The 14,659-nt window shown below is 43.3% G+C and overlaps 5 protein-coding genes across 5 annotated transcripts; 2 read left to right on the forward strand and 3 right to left on the reverse strand.

Moving 5' to 3' along the window:
* Positions 1-980: 980 nt before the first annotated feature.
* On the reverse strand, positions 981-2,481 carry DEU56DRAFT_905719 (uncharacterized protein; the record flags this gene model as incomplete). Its single annotated transcript, XM_041356750.1, has 4 exons — positions 981-1,459; positions 1,639-1,828; positions 1,879-2,096; positions 2,154-2,481. The coding sequence occupies 4 exons, from the start codon at positions 2,479-2,481 to the stop codon at positions 981-983; spliced, it is 1,215 nt and encodes a 404-aa protein (XP_041215491.1).
* Positions 2,482-2,673: 192 nt separating this feature from the next.
* On the reverse strand, positions 2,674-3,563 carry DEU56DRAFT_905720 (uncharacterized protein; the record flags this gene model as incomplete). The annotated part of the gene is made up of 4 exons (XM_041356751.1): positions 2,674-2,990; positions 3,099-3,176; positions 3,229-3,404; positions 3,454-3,563. The coding sequence occupies 4 exons, from the start codon at positions 3,561-3,563 to the stop codon at positions 2,674-2,676; spliced, it is 681 nt and encodes a 226-aa protein (XP_041215492.1).
* Positions 3,564-4,065: 502 nt separating this feature from the next.
* DEU56DRAFT_867153 (uncharacterized protein) lies at positions 4,066-7,026 on the reverse strand (the record flags this gene model as incomplete). Its single annotated transcript, XM_041355407.1, has 11 exons — positions 4,066-4,275; positions 4,297-4,406; positions 4,428-4,579; positions 4,601-4,724; positions 4,779-5,125; positions 5,178-5,247; positions 5,283-5,743; positions 5,791-5,911; positions 6,014-6,392; positions 6,440-6,724; positions 6,910-7,026. 11 exons carry the CDS (start codon positions 7,024-7,026, stop codon positions 4,066-4,068), a joined length of 2,376 nt encoding a protein of 791 aa, XP_041215493.1.
* Positions 7,027-11,520: 4,494 nt separating this feature from the next.
* On the forward strand, positions 11,521-11,985 carry DEU56DRAFT_905723 (uncharacterized protein; the record flags this gene model as incomplete). The annotated part of the gene is made up of 1 exon (XM_041356752.1): positions 11,521-11,985. One exon carries the CDS (start codon positions 11,521-11,523, stop codon positions 11,983-11,985), a length of 465 nt encoding a protein of 154 aa, XP_041215494.1.
* A 671-nt stretch (positions 11,986-12,656) lies between these two features.
* DEU56DRAFT_750247 (uncharacterized protein) lies at positions 12,657-13,852 on the forward strand (the record flags this gene model as incomplete). Its single annotated transcript, XM_041349523.1, has 7 exons — positions 12,657-12,802; positions 12,860-12,942; positions 13,059-13,135; positions 13,349-13,417; positions 13,496-13,637; positions 13,662-13,693; positions 13,718-13,852. 7 exons carry the CDS (start codon positions 12,657-12,659, stop codon positions 13,850-13,852), a joined length of 684 nt encoding a protein of 227 aa, XP_041215495.1.
* Between the last annotated feature and the right edge of the window lie 807 nt (positions 13,853-14,659).

Genomic DNA, 14,659 nt, shown 5'->3' on the forward strand with positions numbered 1-14,659 from the left:
TAGGGAATAAGTGGGTCCTGGTTAAGAAAACTAACAAAGAAGGGGAAGAAGTAGTCAAGTACAAGGCCAGACTCGTAGTGAAAGGGTACTCACAAATTCCTGGGATGGACCATACAGACACCTTCTCCCTGGTAGTCCGTTTAGAGACTATACAATCAGTTATGTCCACAGCTGCTATTCTTGATTGGGAGATAGAGCAAATGGACGTAAAAGAGGTGTACCTAAACGGTACATTAAAAGAAGAAGTCTATATGGAACAACCGGAAGGGTACAACAACGGTACTGGCCGAGTATGCCGACTTAAGAAAACCCTATACGGACTTAAACAATCAGGGAGAGAATGGAATATTGAGCTCGATAAATGTTTGAGCAACATAGGATTTAGACGTACTAAGTCCGATCCATGTGTATACATCAGACAATCGGAGAACAATACAGAGATTATTACCACATGGATAGATGATCTATCATTGTTTTCCAGTAATGCAGACCACCTCAACCTCACATGATCAATACCTAATTAGGTCGGACTGCACCAAATACGCACACTGCCAGTAAATAGCTGAATAATGTTCAATATCTATACTTCGGCAAAACACAAGTGTGTGAGAGTGTTTGGCGGGGCTCGGGCGTATGCAACATTCCCAATTTAGAAGCTTACGCGCCATCCGTACTTCGGGAACGTCCGCACATCTCGCGCTTGCTGTCGTCGACGATGAGCTCGCTTCTAGGCTTACAACACGTCTAAAATAGCTAGTTCTTTTTCTCAAAAACACGATAAAATCATTCATTGCTTGTAGATATAAGGGCTATACAAAAAAAGCAAGGAACTAAGGTATAGGGGTGTAGTGGGGCTAATTAGACTTGTATATGGAGTGCTAGATGGTGTTGTTGAGTTGGAGCTCATTGTCACCAGTGTTGGTGTCGTTGGCTGGGGCAATCATCCTCTTCCGAGGTCCACACTTGACACCCTTGTCTGATCATTCCTTCCGGGCCTTCTTTGGCACGTGCATAGCGTTGCCATTTGCTGTGGTTACAATGTTGATGGCCGCGATTGGCGCTGTACGCTGGCGAGAGGGTGCCACCTGGGATTGACTGTCTGGAGCCATGGAGGATGTCGAAGGTGAATCATTGTCATTTGAAGGGACGGAAGACTGAGTGCTTGCGGTCAGTATCGTGTTCTGGAGCCCTCCGTCCTCTCCCCTGTTGCACAGTGCAGCCTGAAAGTATTCCTCTTCCCACTTCTCAAATTCAGTATCACTTAGCTTGTGAAACCTAGTGGCACCAGAATCCCATGCGGACTTTAGGACAGATATTTCAGTCCGCGAATTGATGTCCCCAGGGCAGCAGAATTTGGCGAGCGGCCAGTTTTCAACAATGATGCGATACTTCGCAGTGATGTGGTGGTCGAAGTTATGATAATACATGCGAGAAACTCTCTCGGGGGCGGCAGCAAGTTCTTCTCAAAATTGAGACAAATACATCAAGAAAGCAGTGACACGTACAAAGTTTCTTGAAAATTAACTCCCCAGTAGCTTTCTTGAGGTCGAGAGTCTCTTGTAAGTAGGTTTTAGCCACACCTGTGCAGCGTGTATTGCTCGTTAGTTGCACTGCATAGACGAAGCCCATAAGCCTTACCTTGAATGCCAGCAATGGCAAATGCCTCTAGTCTTAAAGCAACATCCATTGCGCTAACTTTGAAACACGCATCAAAAAAGTCCGTGGCGCGTGAGGTTTGAAATACGTGTGGTTGGTTGAAGTGGTCAGTAGTAGAGCGTGTTGCGATGAAGATGATCTCAACTCCAGTGCGGGCATTCAGAGTGCGAGCCTGTCAATAGTGCATCAGCACTGGATAAGCGACAGAAACAAAATATGTACCTCGCGGTCAATGGCCTCCACTGACCTTTGACAATCATGGAAGGCTTCCAGGGGGACGTTTCGAATGGCAAGCTTCTTCATTTCACGGTGATCTTCCAGATCCTTGACAGCGGCTTGAGTGGCATCCTCCTGCTCACTTTTTGACATGGAATTCCACTGCTCAGCAATTTCACCAGCACATTGTGTTGCTTTCAAGGGTGCAGTGCCGGGTGCTCGTTCTACAGAAGAAACTATGTATCAGTGAGTGGAACTTCCAATGTAGCAGTTGCCCATACCATCATTGATCCGTTTGACTTCTTGTCGACAAAATGTGTTCCATAGATTGATGCCACGAGACGACTGGGCAATGCGTGAGTGCTGCATTATCTCCTCATAGTAGTACTGGACACTATGCCCACTAAATTGAGCGTGCAATTTCTCTGCTTCATGAAAGACAACATTGCGAGCAGCTTGGAGGGTGCTTGAGTATGAAATGCGATGAGCTTCCCTCTTCTCCTTCAGTACTGCTTTTTCGGCTGCGCTGCGCTTGTATCGTGTTTTTTTCGCGGCAACGCCAAGGTACTCGAGGTTTATTGGTGGTAAGTGCCCGCATTTTGGGGGCATAACGGCTGACTTTGCTCGAGCTCGTTTGTTTCACCATTATCAAGGGCGACGAGGTTGCTGGTAAGAATGCTCAGCTAGTTTTTTCGACTAGCCTTACAGACATTAGCGTCATGCAGCACACGTGACTTTTAGGGACTAACAAACATATGTCGGGAACATGGAAATCGTAGGGGAAAAAACAATGTACGTGAGTTAAAATTCGTTGTCTCCAGTGATGATAAACCACAACCACTGCGCCTCTGCAACAGGAAGGCCTCTACCTGACAGATTATAGACAAACTGTTGCCCAGACATACTAATATCCAGGGCGTGCTGAATGCAGAGGAGGGCACGAGAAGAATAACCATGGGCCTCAAGATAGCTATCAGGTATATCGCCAAAAGATGGGAGGGGTGTATCGTCAGCAGGAGGTGGGCTATAGAGTGTTGATTGAATGCCGCTCAATTCCTGCATGTACTGGTACACCCGTGCTGGTGCATTTGAGGATGTAGCGAGAGATGGGTGATTGTCTGCCAGGGTCCTCCATGCACGTGTTCATTGAGGTGTGCTGGTATCAAAAGCGAGTGCTGTTTGACCAACTGATAAGTGGTAGAGTAGAAATGAATGGAAAAACTTACAAGGGGCAGAAGATTCACCCAAGATCGAGCTGACAGTTGAGGGAGGGCTCTTTGGGGGGTCGAGGGAGAGATTTGATACTGTAAATGACCGTCAGATAGACATCAAGAACTGAGAAGACATAGATCATACCCTTGACAACAGGCGACTCTACAGCCTTCTCTTTCATGAGACCTATCTTGCCGCCAATGGGTTTGCTGTCAATATACTTTCCTTTCATGATCATCCAAGCAACAGTGTCAGTGAAAGTTTCAAATTTCTTGAACATCGGATTGCAATATCCAGACACCAGTTGGTGGCAATCTTTCCTAGAAGAAGATGCAATCTATCATTATTTTGATAGATAATTGGACGCACCACTTTGTGTAGATACAAATCTCATGTCCCCTCAACACTCCATAGAAGCCCTGAAGTGTGCCATCCCGATGTTCCTTCTGAAGCACGCCTTGTGCAGCATCAGAGTCCATGAATGCGTGGGCGACAACTATAGCTTCTTTTGTTGGCACGGAACATATGAGATCGTGAAGAGAAAACAGCTTTTCTGCTTGAGTGTAGGTCTGACAGTGAATTACCAAGGGAAAGTAGTGAGTGTCGGATCCACTGTAGGCAGTGAAAGGTCTGGAGGAGTCGATCAACGTGAATTGATAACTTCATGAAATCACTCACTGTTTGTCAAAGATTCCTGGAGATTTACCCCCAAATACTACCCAGTGCTTGCGAGAATTTATGATGCTGCAAAAGTAAAAGACTGATGATGTTGAGGAAGGTGGAAGTAGAAATGCAACATTTTTGATGTGATCAGATGATTGGTGATAGCGCTGTTTGGTGTGACTCGTGATGTAGTGCCTTACAGTGTTTACTTAGTGATTCATTTGAAGGGCTCTTCACTCAAAGAAAATAGAAAATTCAAGCAATCATAGTATTTATGTAGACGGATGTACATGAAAACTACATGTATGTTACACTAGTTCAATGATGAAGCGTTAAGTCAGAGAGATATTCTATCAAGGTACCAATGTCCTGTGTCAATTCCTCAACTTCATCAACAGCAGGCGCAGCATCGTCGTCATACTCAACTTTGTTACTGCTAGACAAAGCAGTATCCTCTGTAGTACGCCCTCTAGATCCTTTCCTTATACCTGCTGAAATCGAGCCGGAGAATCCTGGAAGTGAGTGGATCTTTGAAATGCGGTGAAGGACTTGCGTGTTGATTAGATGGCGATGTGAGCAGTATTCATACACTGCAACATGTTCAATAGCTTGTTCAGCTGCGAGTGAAGCAAGACATTGGGTAAATAGAGCGTCTTCATCTATGATGGTGGTGTGCAGACGGCGCATCTCCACGTTGCATCGTTCTATCTCCTCCTTCGCACGTTCAATCAGTAGCCATTGTTGGATCACTGCACGGATAGCAGGTTTGGCCCACATTTTTTCACGAATGTCTTGTCGTGTATCTCGCAGGAGGTTGAACTCCTCAAGAAAGCTGTAATGGGATACCTTGGACCAATCAAGCTGGGGACGAGGGGGTGATAGTGCCGCAGCTGCTGTATTATATGTCTTGACGGCATTTTGAATAGCATGACATCGAGTTTGAAGGGATTTAGATATGTGGGTGTGCATTTTATAAGCTGATAATATCAATCAGTGATTACAAAATAAACAATTATCAGAAGGACACGCACCAGTTTGTGAGATATTCAGCCGCTGAAGCTCGAAGAGCCGTTGGACTACTAAGCGCTGAAGATTGTCCAATGCACATTGATACTGATGATTCGACATATACTTCAGCGTGGCTTGATACTCAGGTGACGAAGGCTGCCATCGATTAGCGATACCCATCTTCACTTCCACGGAGGTAACTTCTTGCTGTATTGTAGCGAGACGCTCAGCGCTGTACCAACATTGTGTCTCGAGTTTTCTCGTGGCCGCCATGTCACCGGAATAGGACTGTGTGCCTGTAAAAGAGACGAACTGATAATCCTTTGGAGTCGTAGATAGAAAACATGTAGATGCAGACTGCACCTGAGATCTAAGATGATAGTTAGTTACTTTGTTAAATGCGAAAAAAAAGAAATAAGAACTCTGCATCTCTCAGCTTCAGTAGGAGTTCCACATATGCCATCGCGTGGACATCCCACTCAGTCTCTTTACCTAGATGTGCGAAATACTCAATTTCCTCCTGACACCAAGTGATTGCTTTGCTTCATCAAGAGCAATCGACTCCGTCAAGACAATGTCGAGTGCTTGCTTGTAGTTATTGTATATCATAGTACCGAGATTCAAGTACTTATCCTCGTCCCATTGCTTGAAAAAGAGGTCCAAAAAGACATGACGGTGGTATGAACTGGCATATCGGATGATGGGGGCAATAGTGTTCGATGCGCTGAAAAAATGTTCAATAGTTCCAAAGTCTTCAATACCCGCACCAACAATCCCGTTTGGATGATTCTTCGTTTGACACAGGTAGTTGTGTGCATAGCCGTGAAAGGCATCAACACACATGCGGCACTTTTGCCTCTCGAATGCATCACCCAGCCTGCTTGCACGGATGGTAGATTGAAATCTGCAGCCTATATCATATGCTCCCAGAGTGCGCTCACCAAGAACGTCGATGACGTTAGACATGATCGCGAGAGGATATTTCGCACTGTCAAGTCGTTAGATATGAAATACATTGTAGAGATGAGATCTTACAGTTCACCGCTGCGGACCATGTCTGTCACCCATAACAAAAGACCGTGACGACAAGCGGAAACAAAAATCCCCGTTTCATCAAAGACAGACCACATGTGTTTCTTCTCTTCATTGGCAGCCGCTTTTCAGTTTTTACTACAGTCGGATGACATGACCTGTGTCGTGGGATCGTCCGCATTGACTTCGGGGTGTGTGTCCTCTTCTCCTGGGGTATTGAAAACACCCACAACTGGGTCTGCATCATCTGGGTCTGGAGCGCCTGAATGACATGGTCGAACTTCATTGGTGAAGCTATCAACAAAGTCACGTGATATGATGTAGTCGCTCTTGGTGTATGTCCGCGTGTCTCCTCGCTCGCGTCCTCCTAGCCCTGCCATGTGTTTGGCCGAGTTTCCACCATCGAGGACATACATGCGAGTGAATGGTAATAAGGGCTCATCCTCCAACTCATAGGTGCAGGGAGGGCATGAGTTGAGTATACGCCAGTTGGCGGTACTGCGACCAAGAGCAGCATTGACTCTCTGCTCAACCTGCCGAAGTATGGCCAAGTAAGTATCGAAAGCATTGGCTAGTACAGTACGCCAGCGACGTTTATAGGGTACCTAATGCCAGTTAGTGATGCAAAACTCAGAGTAGACAAGAGTAGTACCTTGTATGAATCGCAAATCACCTTGACATATGCCTCGATGCTAAATGAAGGTTTGCGGAGACGGAGGTGACGAAAATGCTCCAGAGTACGAAGTGAGATAGCTACTGAGGGTGACACCGGTACATGACTGAGAAAGCCAGCACGGACAAGGTCGATTGCAGCAGACAGACTGTTCGCGTCACGATGAATGAAAGTGCTTGTTTGTAGCGTGAAGATATCAACGATAGTGATGGTGAAGTTGTAGGAATCGGAGGGAATGGAAGGGCAATTGTTGGCGGGTACTGGCTGGGGCTGATCAGAGCATGTTGCCTTCCAACATAGATAAGTATCTGTGAGTGTCACCATGAGGGGCATCTAGTTGGCATGCAAGTGGTCTAAACGCTGTCGCCATGTTCGATTGTCTTTGTAGATGTGCTGGTTCCACCTAATGCTAAAAATCAATGAAAGTTGATTTGTGAGAGAAGGAATACTGACGGTGTCTCCACATAATCGCGGATGGCAGTGGTAATTGTTTCACTGGCATCTAAAGGCTCAGTCTCCCACTCCCCCGCTGGTCCATCTTCTTGTCCGTCATACGTGAGGGTCATGTCCTCCGAGTCCACATCAGATCATATCTCTCCGAGAACATTGAGTGAATCACTACTGAGACCTACAGAATGAATAATAAGTAATGAAGATTGCACAGTACCTAGTACCTACCTGAAATATTGAGGCGGTAGCGTGCCTGCCCAGCAAGACATTCGCGTCCTACTGCCTGTAGTCCAAGTGTGGAACTACGTTGATGCCCATCACTGGTGACACTGACGATGCGGACTTGACGGGAGACTCCCTTTCGTTTGTTGTGTGTTGCTGGCATAGATGTTGGGTTCACATCATCAACAACAGTGAGCACAAGACGTGTGGACGTTCCCGAAGTACGGACGGCGCGTAAGCTTCTAAATTGGGAATGTTGCATACGCCCGAGCCCCGCCAAACACTCTCACACACTTGTGTTTTGCCGAAGTATAGATATTGAACATTATTCAGCTATTTACTGGCAGTGTGCGTATTTGGTGCAGTCCGACCTAATTAGGTATTGATCATGTGAGGTTGAGGTGATGCGGACTTAATGATTCAATTAAACACACAGCTTAATAAAATTATCCTACAAAAATATGGTCTCCAAAAGTCAAACACTGTAGGTATGCCCTTAGATCCCAAGATAACACTAGAAAAAGAAGATAATGGTCAAGCAGGCGACCAAAATAATGGTTACACATCGCTGATCAGATCTTTAATGTATTTAGCGGTAGCAACATGTCCAGATATAGCTTACTTGATCCAAAGGCTAAGCTCATTCACCTCGAATCCCGGGCTAGCAAATTGGACCGCAGCTAAATGAGTACTTAGATACTTGTCTGGAACACGTAGCTTAGGGATCAAATATGTAGGCTTTACTTACAATGACAAAGTCCAAATTGTTGGTTGGTCTGATGCCGATTACGCCAATGATCTGAGAGATCAGATATCAATCTCCGGATATGTTTTCAAATTAGGAAATAGGGCGATTACCTGGAGTTTGAAAAAGCAGAACACAATATCATTATCCTCAACACAGGTTGAGTACACCGCAATGGCTCACGCAGCACATGAAGCTATCTGGCTTCGAAACTTATTTCAGGAATTAAATTTTATTCAAAATAAGCCTACAACATTATACAGAGACAATACTGCGGCACTGGCAATAGCCAAAGATCCACAATATCACGCTAAGTCCAAACATTTTGATGTGACAATTCATTATATTCATGAGAAAATTCATGAACATGAAAACTATTGTCCTACCAAAGAGATTATAGCGGATATACTAATGAAAGCACCACCAAAGCTAGATCACCAAAGACTTACTGACAAGTCCTGGAATGTCCTCTGATTGAGGGAGAGTATTGTAAAATTAGCTATGACTAATCAATCAGATGACGCGTGATATGATCTGTGCAGTGTGCACTCATGAGTAGCGGACTTTCAGAGATTTTTCACAAGATATATTAACATAGGAGATCTATGATAATAATCTAATCATGCTGTATTCTTACTCCTAAAAATCACACTGCTTCTATTAAGCAACAGTGCCCAAGCACACTCTTCTATTAAGACTCGTGGCCTAATCTATAATATACACTGGCCTCTGTGAATTTTTCATTTTGTGCAATCTCAAGGCACTTAATCAGCACTAGTGGCACTAGATTGAGCCCAGTCTGTGCATGACCCTCTGCAGTTATGAAACTAATGGGCCCAATGTAGCAAGGGAGTTTACTATCAAAGAAATTAGTACAACTCTTAGTGATGAAATCAATGTGGTATACCAGAATTTCATTGTTGGACTATAAACTTTTAGATTTTGATGTAAATCTCCTTTCTAGCATTATTGGTTAGACTTGAAGGAGATTGCAACTCAGCACTGGCAAGATTGGAGTTGGATAAATTCATCAGCCTTCAGGCCAGAGTATAATAATACAAAGATTGGGTTGTGCTATGATTCTATAGACTCATTCATCTCATCTGCATCTCTTAAAGGAATTACAGAGAATCCTTCCTCACAAAGATTAATTAACTTGAATAATAGTTTAGTAATAGTTGCATGACATAGCAGGAAAACTCATTTTCTCCCACCCCACCAAGCCCCCCTAAATTTAGTGGCTCAAAAAAGTGTCTTGATGTTTGGTCCAGTTTTATATAATTGCTTTATAGTGAGTCAGTGCATGGAAATATGATATGGCACTATAGATACATTTGCTAGTAATACCCTCCAGCTTGAATGTTATGTGGCATGGGAAATGGAGCTTATAGAGCAGAGATATGATAATTCTACTATTATGACCCATTAGAACCCTTTTTAACTTTGAGTTTAACAACTGTAATATTTATTATTCTCATGTCTGATGCTTCCTCCCTTCAATTGAATTGTTGCTACTAGTCTCATAAACATATTTTCTATTCATCCTATATATTTTTGCTTAAAAACATTTTCATACTCTTCTTCACATCTCTCCTATAGCTCAAATAACCCCTGTAGATGGTTCTGATGTTTTCAATGATGTCTAATAGGGTTTATGGTCAAGAATGACTTCACCACTCAACCTAGTGCATAGAATTCATCAGTTGTACTGTTTAACATATATATACTGAATATTTCATGGGGGATTATTAGTCATGGTGTTGTCTGCTTGCTTGAGGGTCTTATATGGATAACATGCAAAATGCAGTGACAACATAATTACACTTTGATAAGACAAAAATTGTCAGCTCCTTAAGTTCACAGTCAACAGATTTTTTGCTTCTTGGTTGATAATGTGGTATTGTGGGTGGTATTAATAGGTGGTCAAACAGTAAATAAGTTACCTTTTTGTTGAAAGAAAGTATATTGAATGTGTTTGTGATTCCATCATATAGGAAAAATATCTGTTAGGTATGTTTCACCCTAGCAGGTTGTATCTCGACCTATGAAAGTCTGTTCAACTTTGTTGTATTCTTCTAACTTATATGTCTCTTCTTATAAGAGGGGGATTCTCATATATATCAAGTTTAGCTCAGATAGCTGTAAACAATGATTATACAGTCAACCTCTGTGAGATACTATATAACTTGAAATTCAGTGTGACTAATGTTACTTCAAGGCAATTCATTAGCCTCCACTCTTACTATGTCTTGCCTAATCTCACTTTCAGTTGAGTATGATAGATTTAAAGTGGAAAGTATTATTTCATAGGTGCAAAATAGGCTCTTTTTATATATTTTTGGAGGCCAGATTACTAAGCATGGTTCATCACATGCATTGAATGTGCTTACAAACTAGCTCATTTAGTGTGCCAATGGTGCTCTGGGTGATTTAGTTCCCCTCCAGTAAGTTTGATTATTCATCAACCTCATTCCTCACTTTGAGGTAGCAGTGGACGTGTGGTTGATGAAAGTGACTTCATTGCATTATTCTTCATATCTTTTTTGAATAAGTATTTGAATAAGCAGATTTACAATATTCTCAACTATGCTCAAAGATAGATGGTACATACCTTGAATAACCAAATCGTGAATTATGATGAGGGAGAATCAAGCACCAAGCAACAAACACCACATTGAGGCTAATGCACATCAACTTGAGCTCAGGTTAAAATGTTGACCGCTAACACTCCATACCAAAAAATATTATCCAACACCACAGTCTCATCCCTTGTAGACATCAAAGGCTTCTTTCCAATAGAATCAGCTCTATGGGTGTCCCTGTTGGTGAATTGCCATACACCTCAAATACTGTTAAACACCTCCTAATAGGGTGTTGACAAAGCAGTCCGACTGCAGTTCAAGGACTCCATTTTAAAGCAAATCGTTCCTGGAACTAATATCAAGGTAGAAAGCCTTAAATTTATCAAGTATGATAGGCATGCAGGACCACCTGTCTACTCTGGCAAGGGATGCACATTCAACCACAGAAAATGAGTCAAGCAAAGTAAAGGGCTTGATGAAGAAATTGAGGATGATGAAGGATTGGACACAGAGATTGATGGGAATGATGAGGACGATGAGGATGATGAAGACATATATAATGGCAGTGGTACAAAACTCAACTATGAGGATTGACTTTAGCCGGTGATCCTTGGAGCAGATGAACTCCTCAAGGGGGGTTGGAATAGCCAAGAGTTTCATTCCACCTTTTGCCGTGACTACGATGCCTCACCGTGCTCCACTTTCTCTATGGCAAGTTCCAATTTCTCTTTCATCTATGTTACTTTCTCATCCTGACTCCTTCCTATGTTCTGGGTCTCATAATGAGTCGTCGCGTTCACACTCAGGTTCCTATTAACATGGGGTCCTGAAGAGTGGAAGAATAACTTGTAGTGATGAAGAACAAGTAGCTTACTGTGGCCTCTCGGTGCCTGTGGAATGCAGGACTTGAAGAACATGCTGTGGGGAAAGTTGATGATGGGGAAGAAGAATGGTGTGGTGGGGAAATGGGATTCCAACTTTGGGGGTGCTATAAAACTCACCCAAAGAAAATCCAAACCACACATTCCTTACTTTGTCAGTATCATATCATTACCGCGATGATGTCCTCGCTCGATACCATGCCTTCTGAGTCCAGCACCTTCCTAAGCACCAAAACCGCTATGACAACCCCAATACTACCCTTACCTAATGATGCTAGCGCAAGTCAAATAAAAAAAAAAGACAATGACAGATGGTGCACACTACTGAGACAGACCTGCAGCGAGTACCTCTTTTATACCATACAGTACCACTTGCACAACACACTGAAGGACAACATCCCCCACATCTTTGTGATAGAGGCCCAGTACTGGATTCCAGAGTTTTCTACCACTGCAATTCCAGATGAAATCAATGCACAGAGGCCTGATTTATCTCTGTTTGACTTCACACTACTGAAGAAAGATAAGCCATGGGCAAATGTCCTGACTTTTGTGGAGCACACCTATTCTGATCTTTCCAAGAATCACAGCTTAGTGGTGTACTGGAGGATAGGGATGTTAACTCTGGGAGTCGCAAAGAAATGATCTCTAGGTGCAGGCTAAGTAGAATCATCTCAAAGGGATGCTACTGAGTCTAATCTCTATATAATGATGAGAGGATCAAAAACTGCTGGGGAGCCATGACTATGTGAAGGCGTATATAGATGCACAGAGGTGGTGTGATGGGCGTGCGGAATGTGTGAGATACGCGAAGCAGAACGGCCAATGTGCTGAGTAAAAGTGATTCTGTGTAGCCTGTTGGTGTAGACTATTAATTCATATAAGTGCGAGTATAAATGCTCATCCCAAGGGGATTGCTACTGAAGGAAGTCTTCACGATATAAGTATAAAGGAATCAACCCTATGGGCTTAAGATCTATGTGGCTGATGTAAAGGCAGAAAAGAAAGTCTGGTGTAAAAACAGATGTCCGGATGGAAGCGGACCTGATGGCTACTCAATCTGAGTGAATATGCTTCATGCACACTATTTTGACCGCTTGGGCATCATCATATCCTTTCCTTTCCAAATTCATAAGTGCCTCAGCTCTATATATCTCTGCAATATGTTAGCTGCCTTCACACTTCTGAATAGCCATCACCTAAGCCTTGATCCCACTATTCATATTTGTCATGCTGTGTGCAATGACATCCATGAAAATTTTGCAGATGGGGCAATAGGCTGGGTGGAAGACAACAAGTACAATTTCTATTCAATCATGGCTCTGCTATGGAAGGCTCATGAGTTTTTCTGCAGAGAAACAGTCTGTTACCATATTAAAAACAAGGAAGGAGTGGAGTACTCTCTAAAAGATTGTTGGGTGGAGGAGTTGAAGAAAATGCACGAATCAACTGTCCTGAGATGGTCAAGGGTATTACTAATGTTGTCACACTCATTGATGATTGGGATGTTTATTATAAGGGGCAGCCTGATCGAACTGCACATATTTGCAAGAAATATTTCTAGAACAGAGCTGATTGTGGCTTTTCGTCACTTCATAATTGGTGAGTCATATTGACTGTGCAGAACATAAACTCACTAATTATTATGTGTTTTACAATGATTAAGAAATGAGTCCTACACAGGGACCTCAGTCCTAATAATTTTTCTATCCATAAAGGTACTGGCTACTTCATTAACTTTGACTACACCACAATTTTAGCAGTAAAAAGGACCAGCACCTATTTGCCTGGTATTGTAAGTTTGTTTCTGAAGTTTACACACACACCATGACAACAATGATACAAGCAAGGACATTGCATGGCCAATACTGTTGTTCAATGGCTGATCAAACACAGGTCCTCTGATGACCTGGAGTCATTATTCTACATATTTTTCAAGTTTGTCTCAAAGTATGGGGGCACGTGCGGTAAACTAGCACCATCCTGGACTCGAGACTCACTGCCATAGGCAAATGCCTATGAAGCCTTGGGCAAGGCTGATCTCAAAGGGGCTTTGGGCACCTGCTATTTCACAAAAGTGAGGGTGGTCCTGGACCCAACTTTTATGATAAAAATGACATCTGAGCACTTCATAGAATTTGGGCCTCTTATCTAGTACTGGCAAGCTTTAGTTTACCTCACAAAAAAACCCAATGAGGAGGAGAGAGTGGAGACCACTCATGAGAAGGTTTTCGAGGTTTTGTCTGCATTTATCAACACATATGCTGAAGTTGCACCCACAAATCCCTCAGAAGACGGTGAGCAAAAGTGATTTTGTGTAGCCTGTTGGTGTAGACTACCAATCTGTATGAGTGTGAGTATAAATGCTCGTCCCAAGGGGATTGCTACTGAAGGAAGTCTTCGCAATAAATGCGAAGGAATCAACCCTACGGGCTTAGGATCTGTGCGAATGCGCGATGGTGGACAGGAGAATCTGGTGTCAGAAGAGTATGTCCAGACAGAACGGACCTGACGGAACAGATGTCCAGTGGTACAACTGTGACTAGCAAGGTATCGAGGTGGCAAGGTGTCAAGGTCTTGATGTAACAAGCTACCAGAAGTGATCTGTTAGGACGGAAGAGAGTTGACTTAAGTATGGAAGGCGGAAAGTGCAAGTGTCCATACTGAGATCCATTGCGGAGCGGAAAGCTAAGGGGACTTGATCACACAGACTTAGACACAAAATCCAAGGGAGTAAAAGGAAGTGATATTGTCAGAAGACAGTGTGACTATTTATCATGATCTGTAAGAACTTGGAATCCTCTAAGCGGCAGCAAGTACAAGTGAGTCCGTAGCGCGGTGTAGAGAGTGATATCTCCACAGGCTTGTATCCCTTCATTTATACATCGACCTCATCCCTATCCACAGGTAGGCACAGTCCTATAGAGACGTGTGTTGCACATGCAACCTTCTACACTCTTCCGCAGCATATCAGCATCCTTCTCCACCCTTCCACATCCCGGTGCTTTACTCGGCATATCCTCCCATGTCCTGTCCTGTCTGTCCGGTACCATTGGTGTGTATTCTCACTGTTATCTCCATCACTGACCACATCCAGGGTCTCTTACATAGTGTTACATACCTATCCGCTTCCCTTACGTCTCAATACCCTGAGAGCACGTGTAGCGACCTACATATCTAGAGGACTTAGAGGATTCCGAACTTACTTACTATTCCCTTACTTGGACTTAGTATCTGTTTTCCTGCCTAGTTGTGCATAGAGCGCTAATATCATCACTGCCTTTGTCTATTATCTCTAGTCTTATTAAGACTTGTCTCT

This window comes from Suillus clintonianus, assembly GCF_016758775.1.
Source record: "Suillus clintonianus strain FC179 chromosome Unknown DEU56scaffold_1, whole genome shotgun sequence".
Taxonomy (NCBI): Eukaryota; Fungi; Basidiomycota; class Agaricomycetes; order Boletales; family Suillaceae; genus Suillus; species Suillus clintonianus.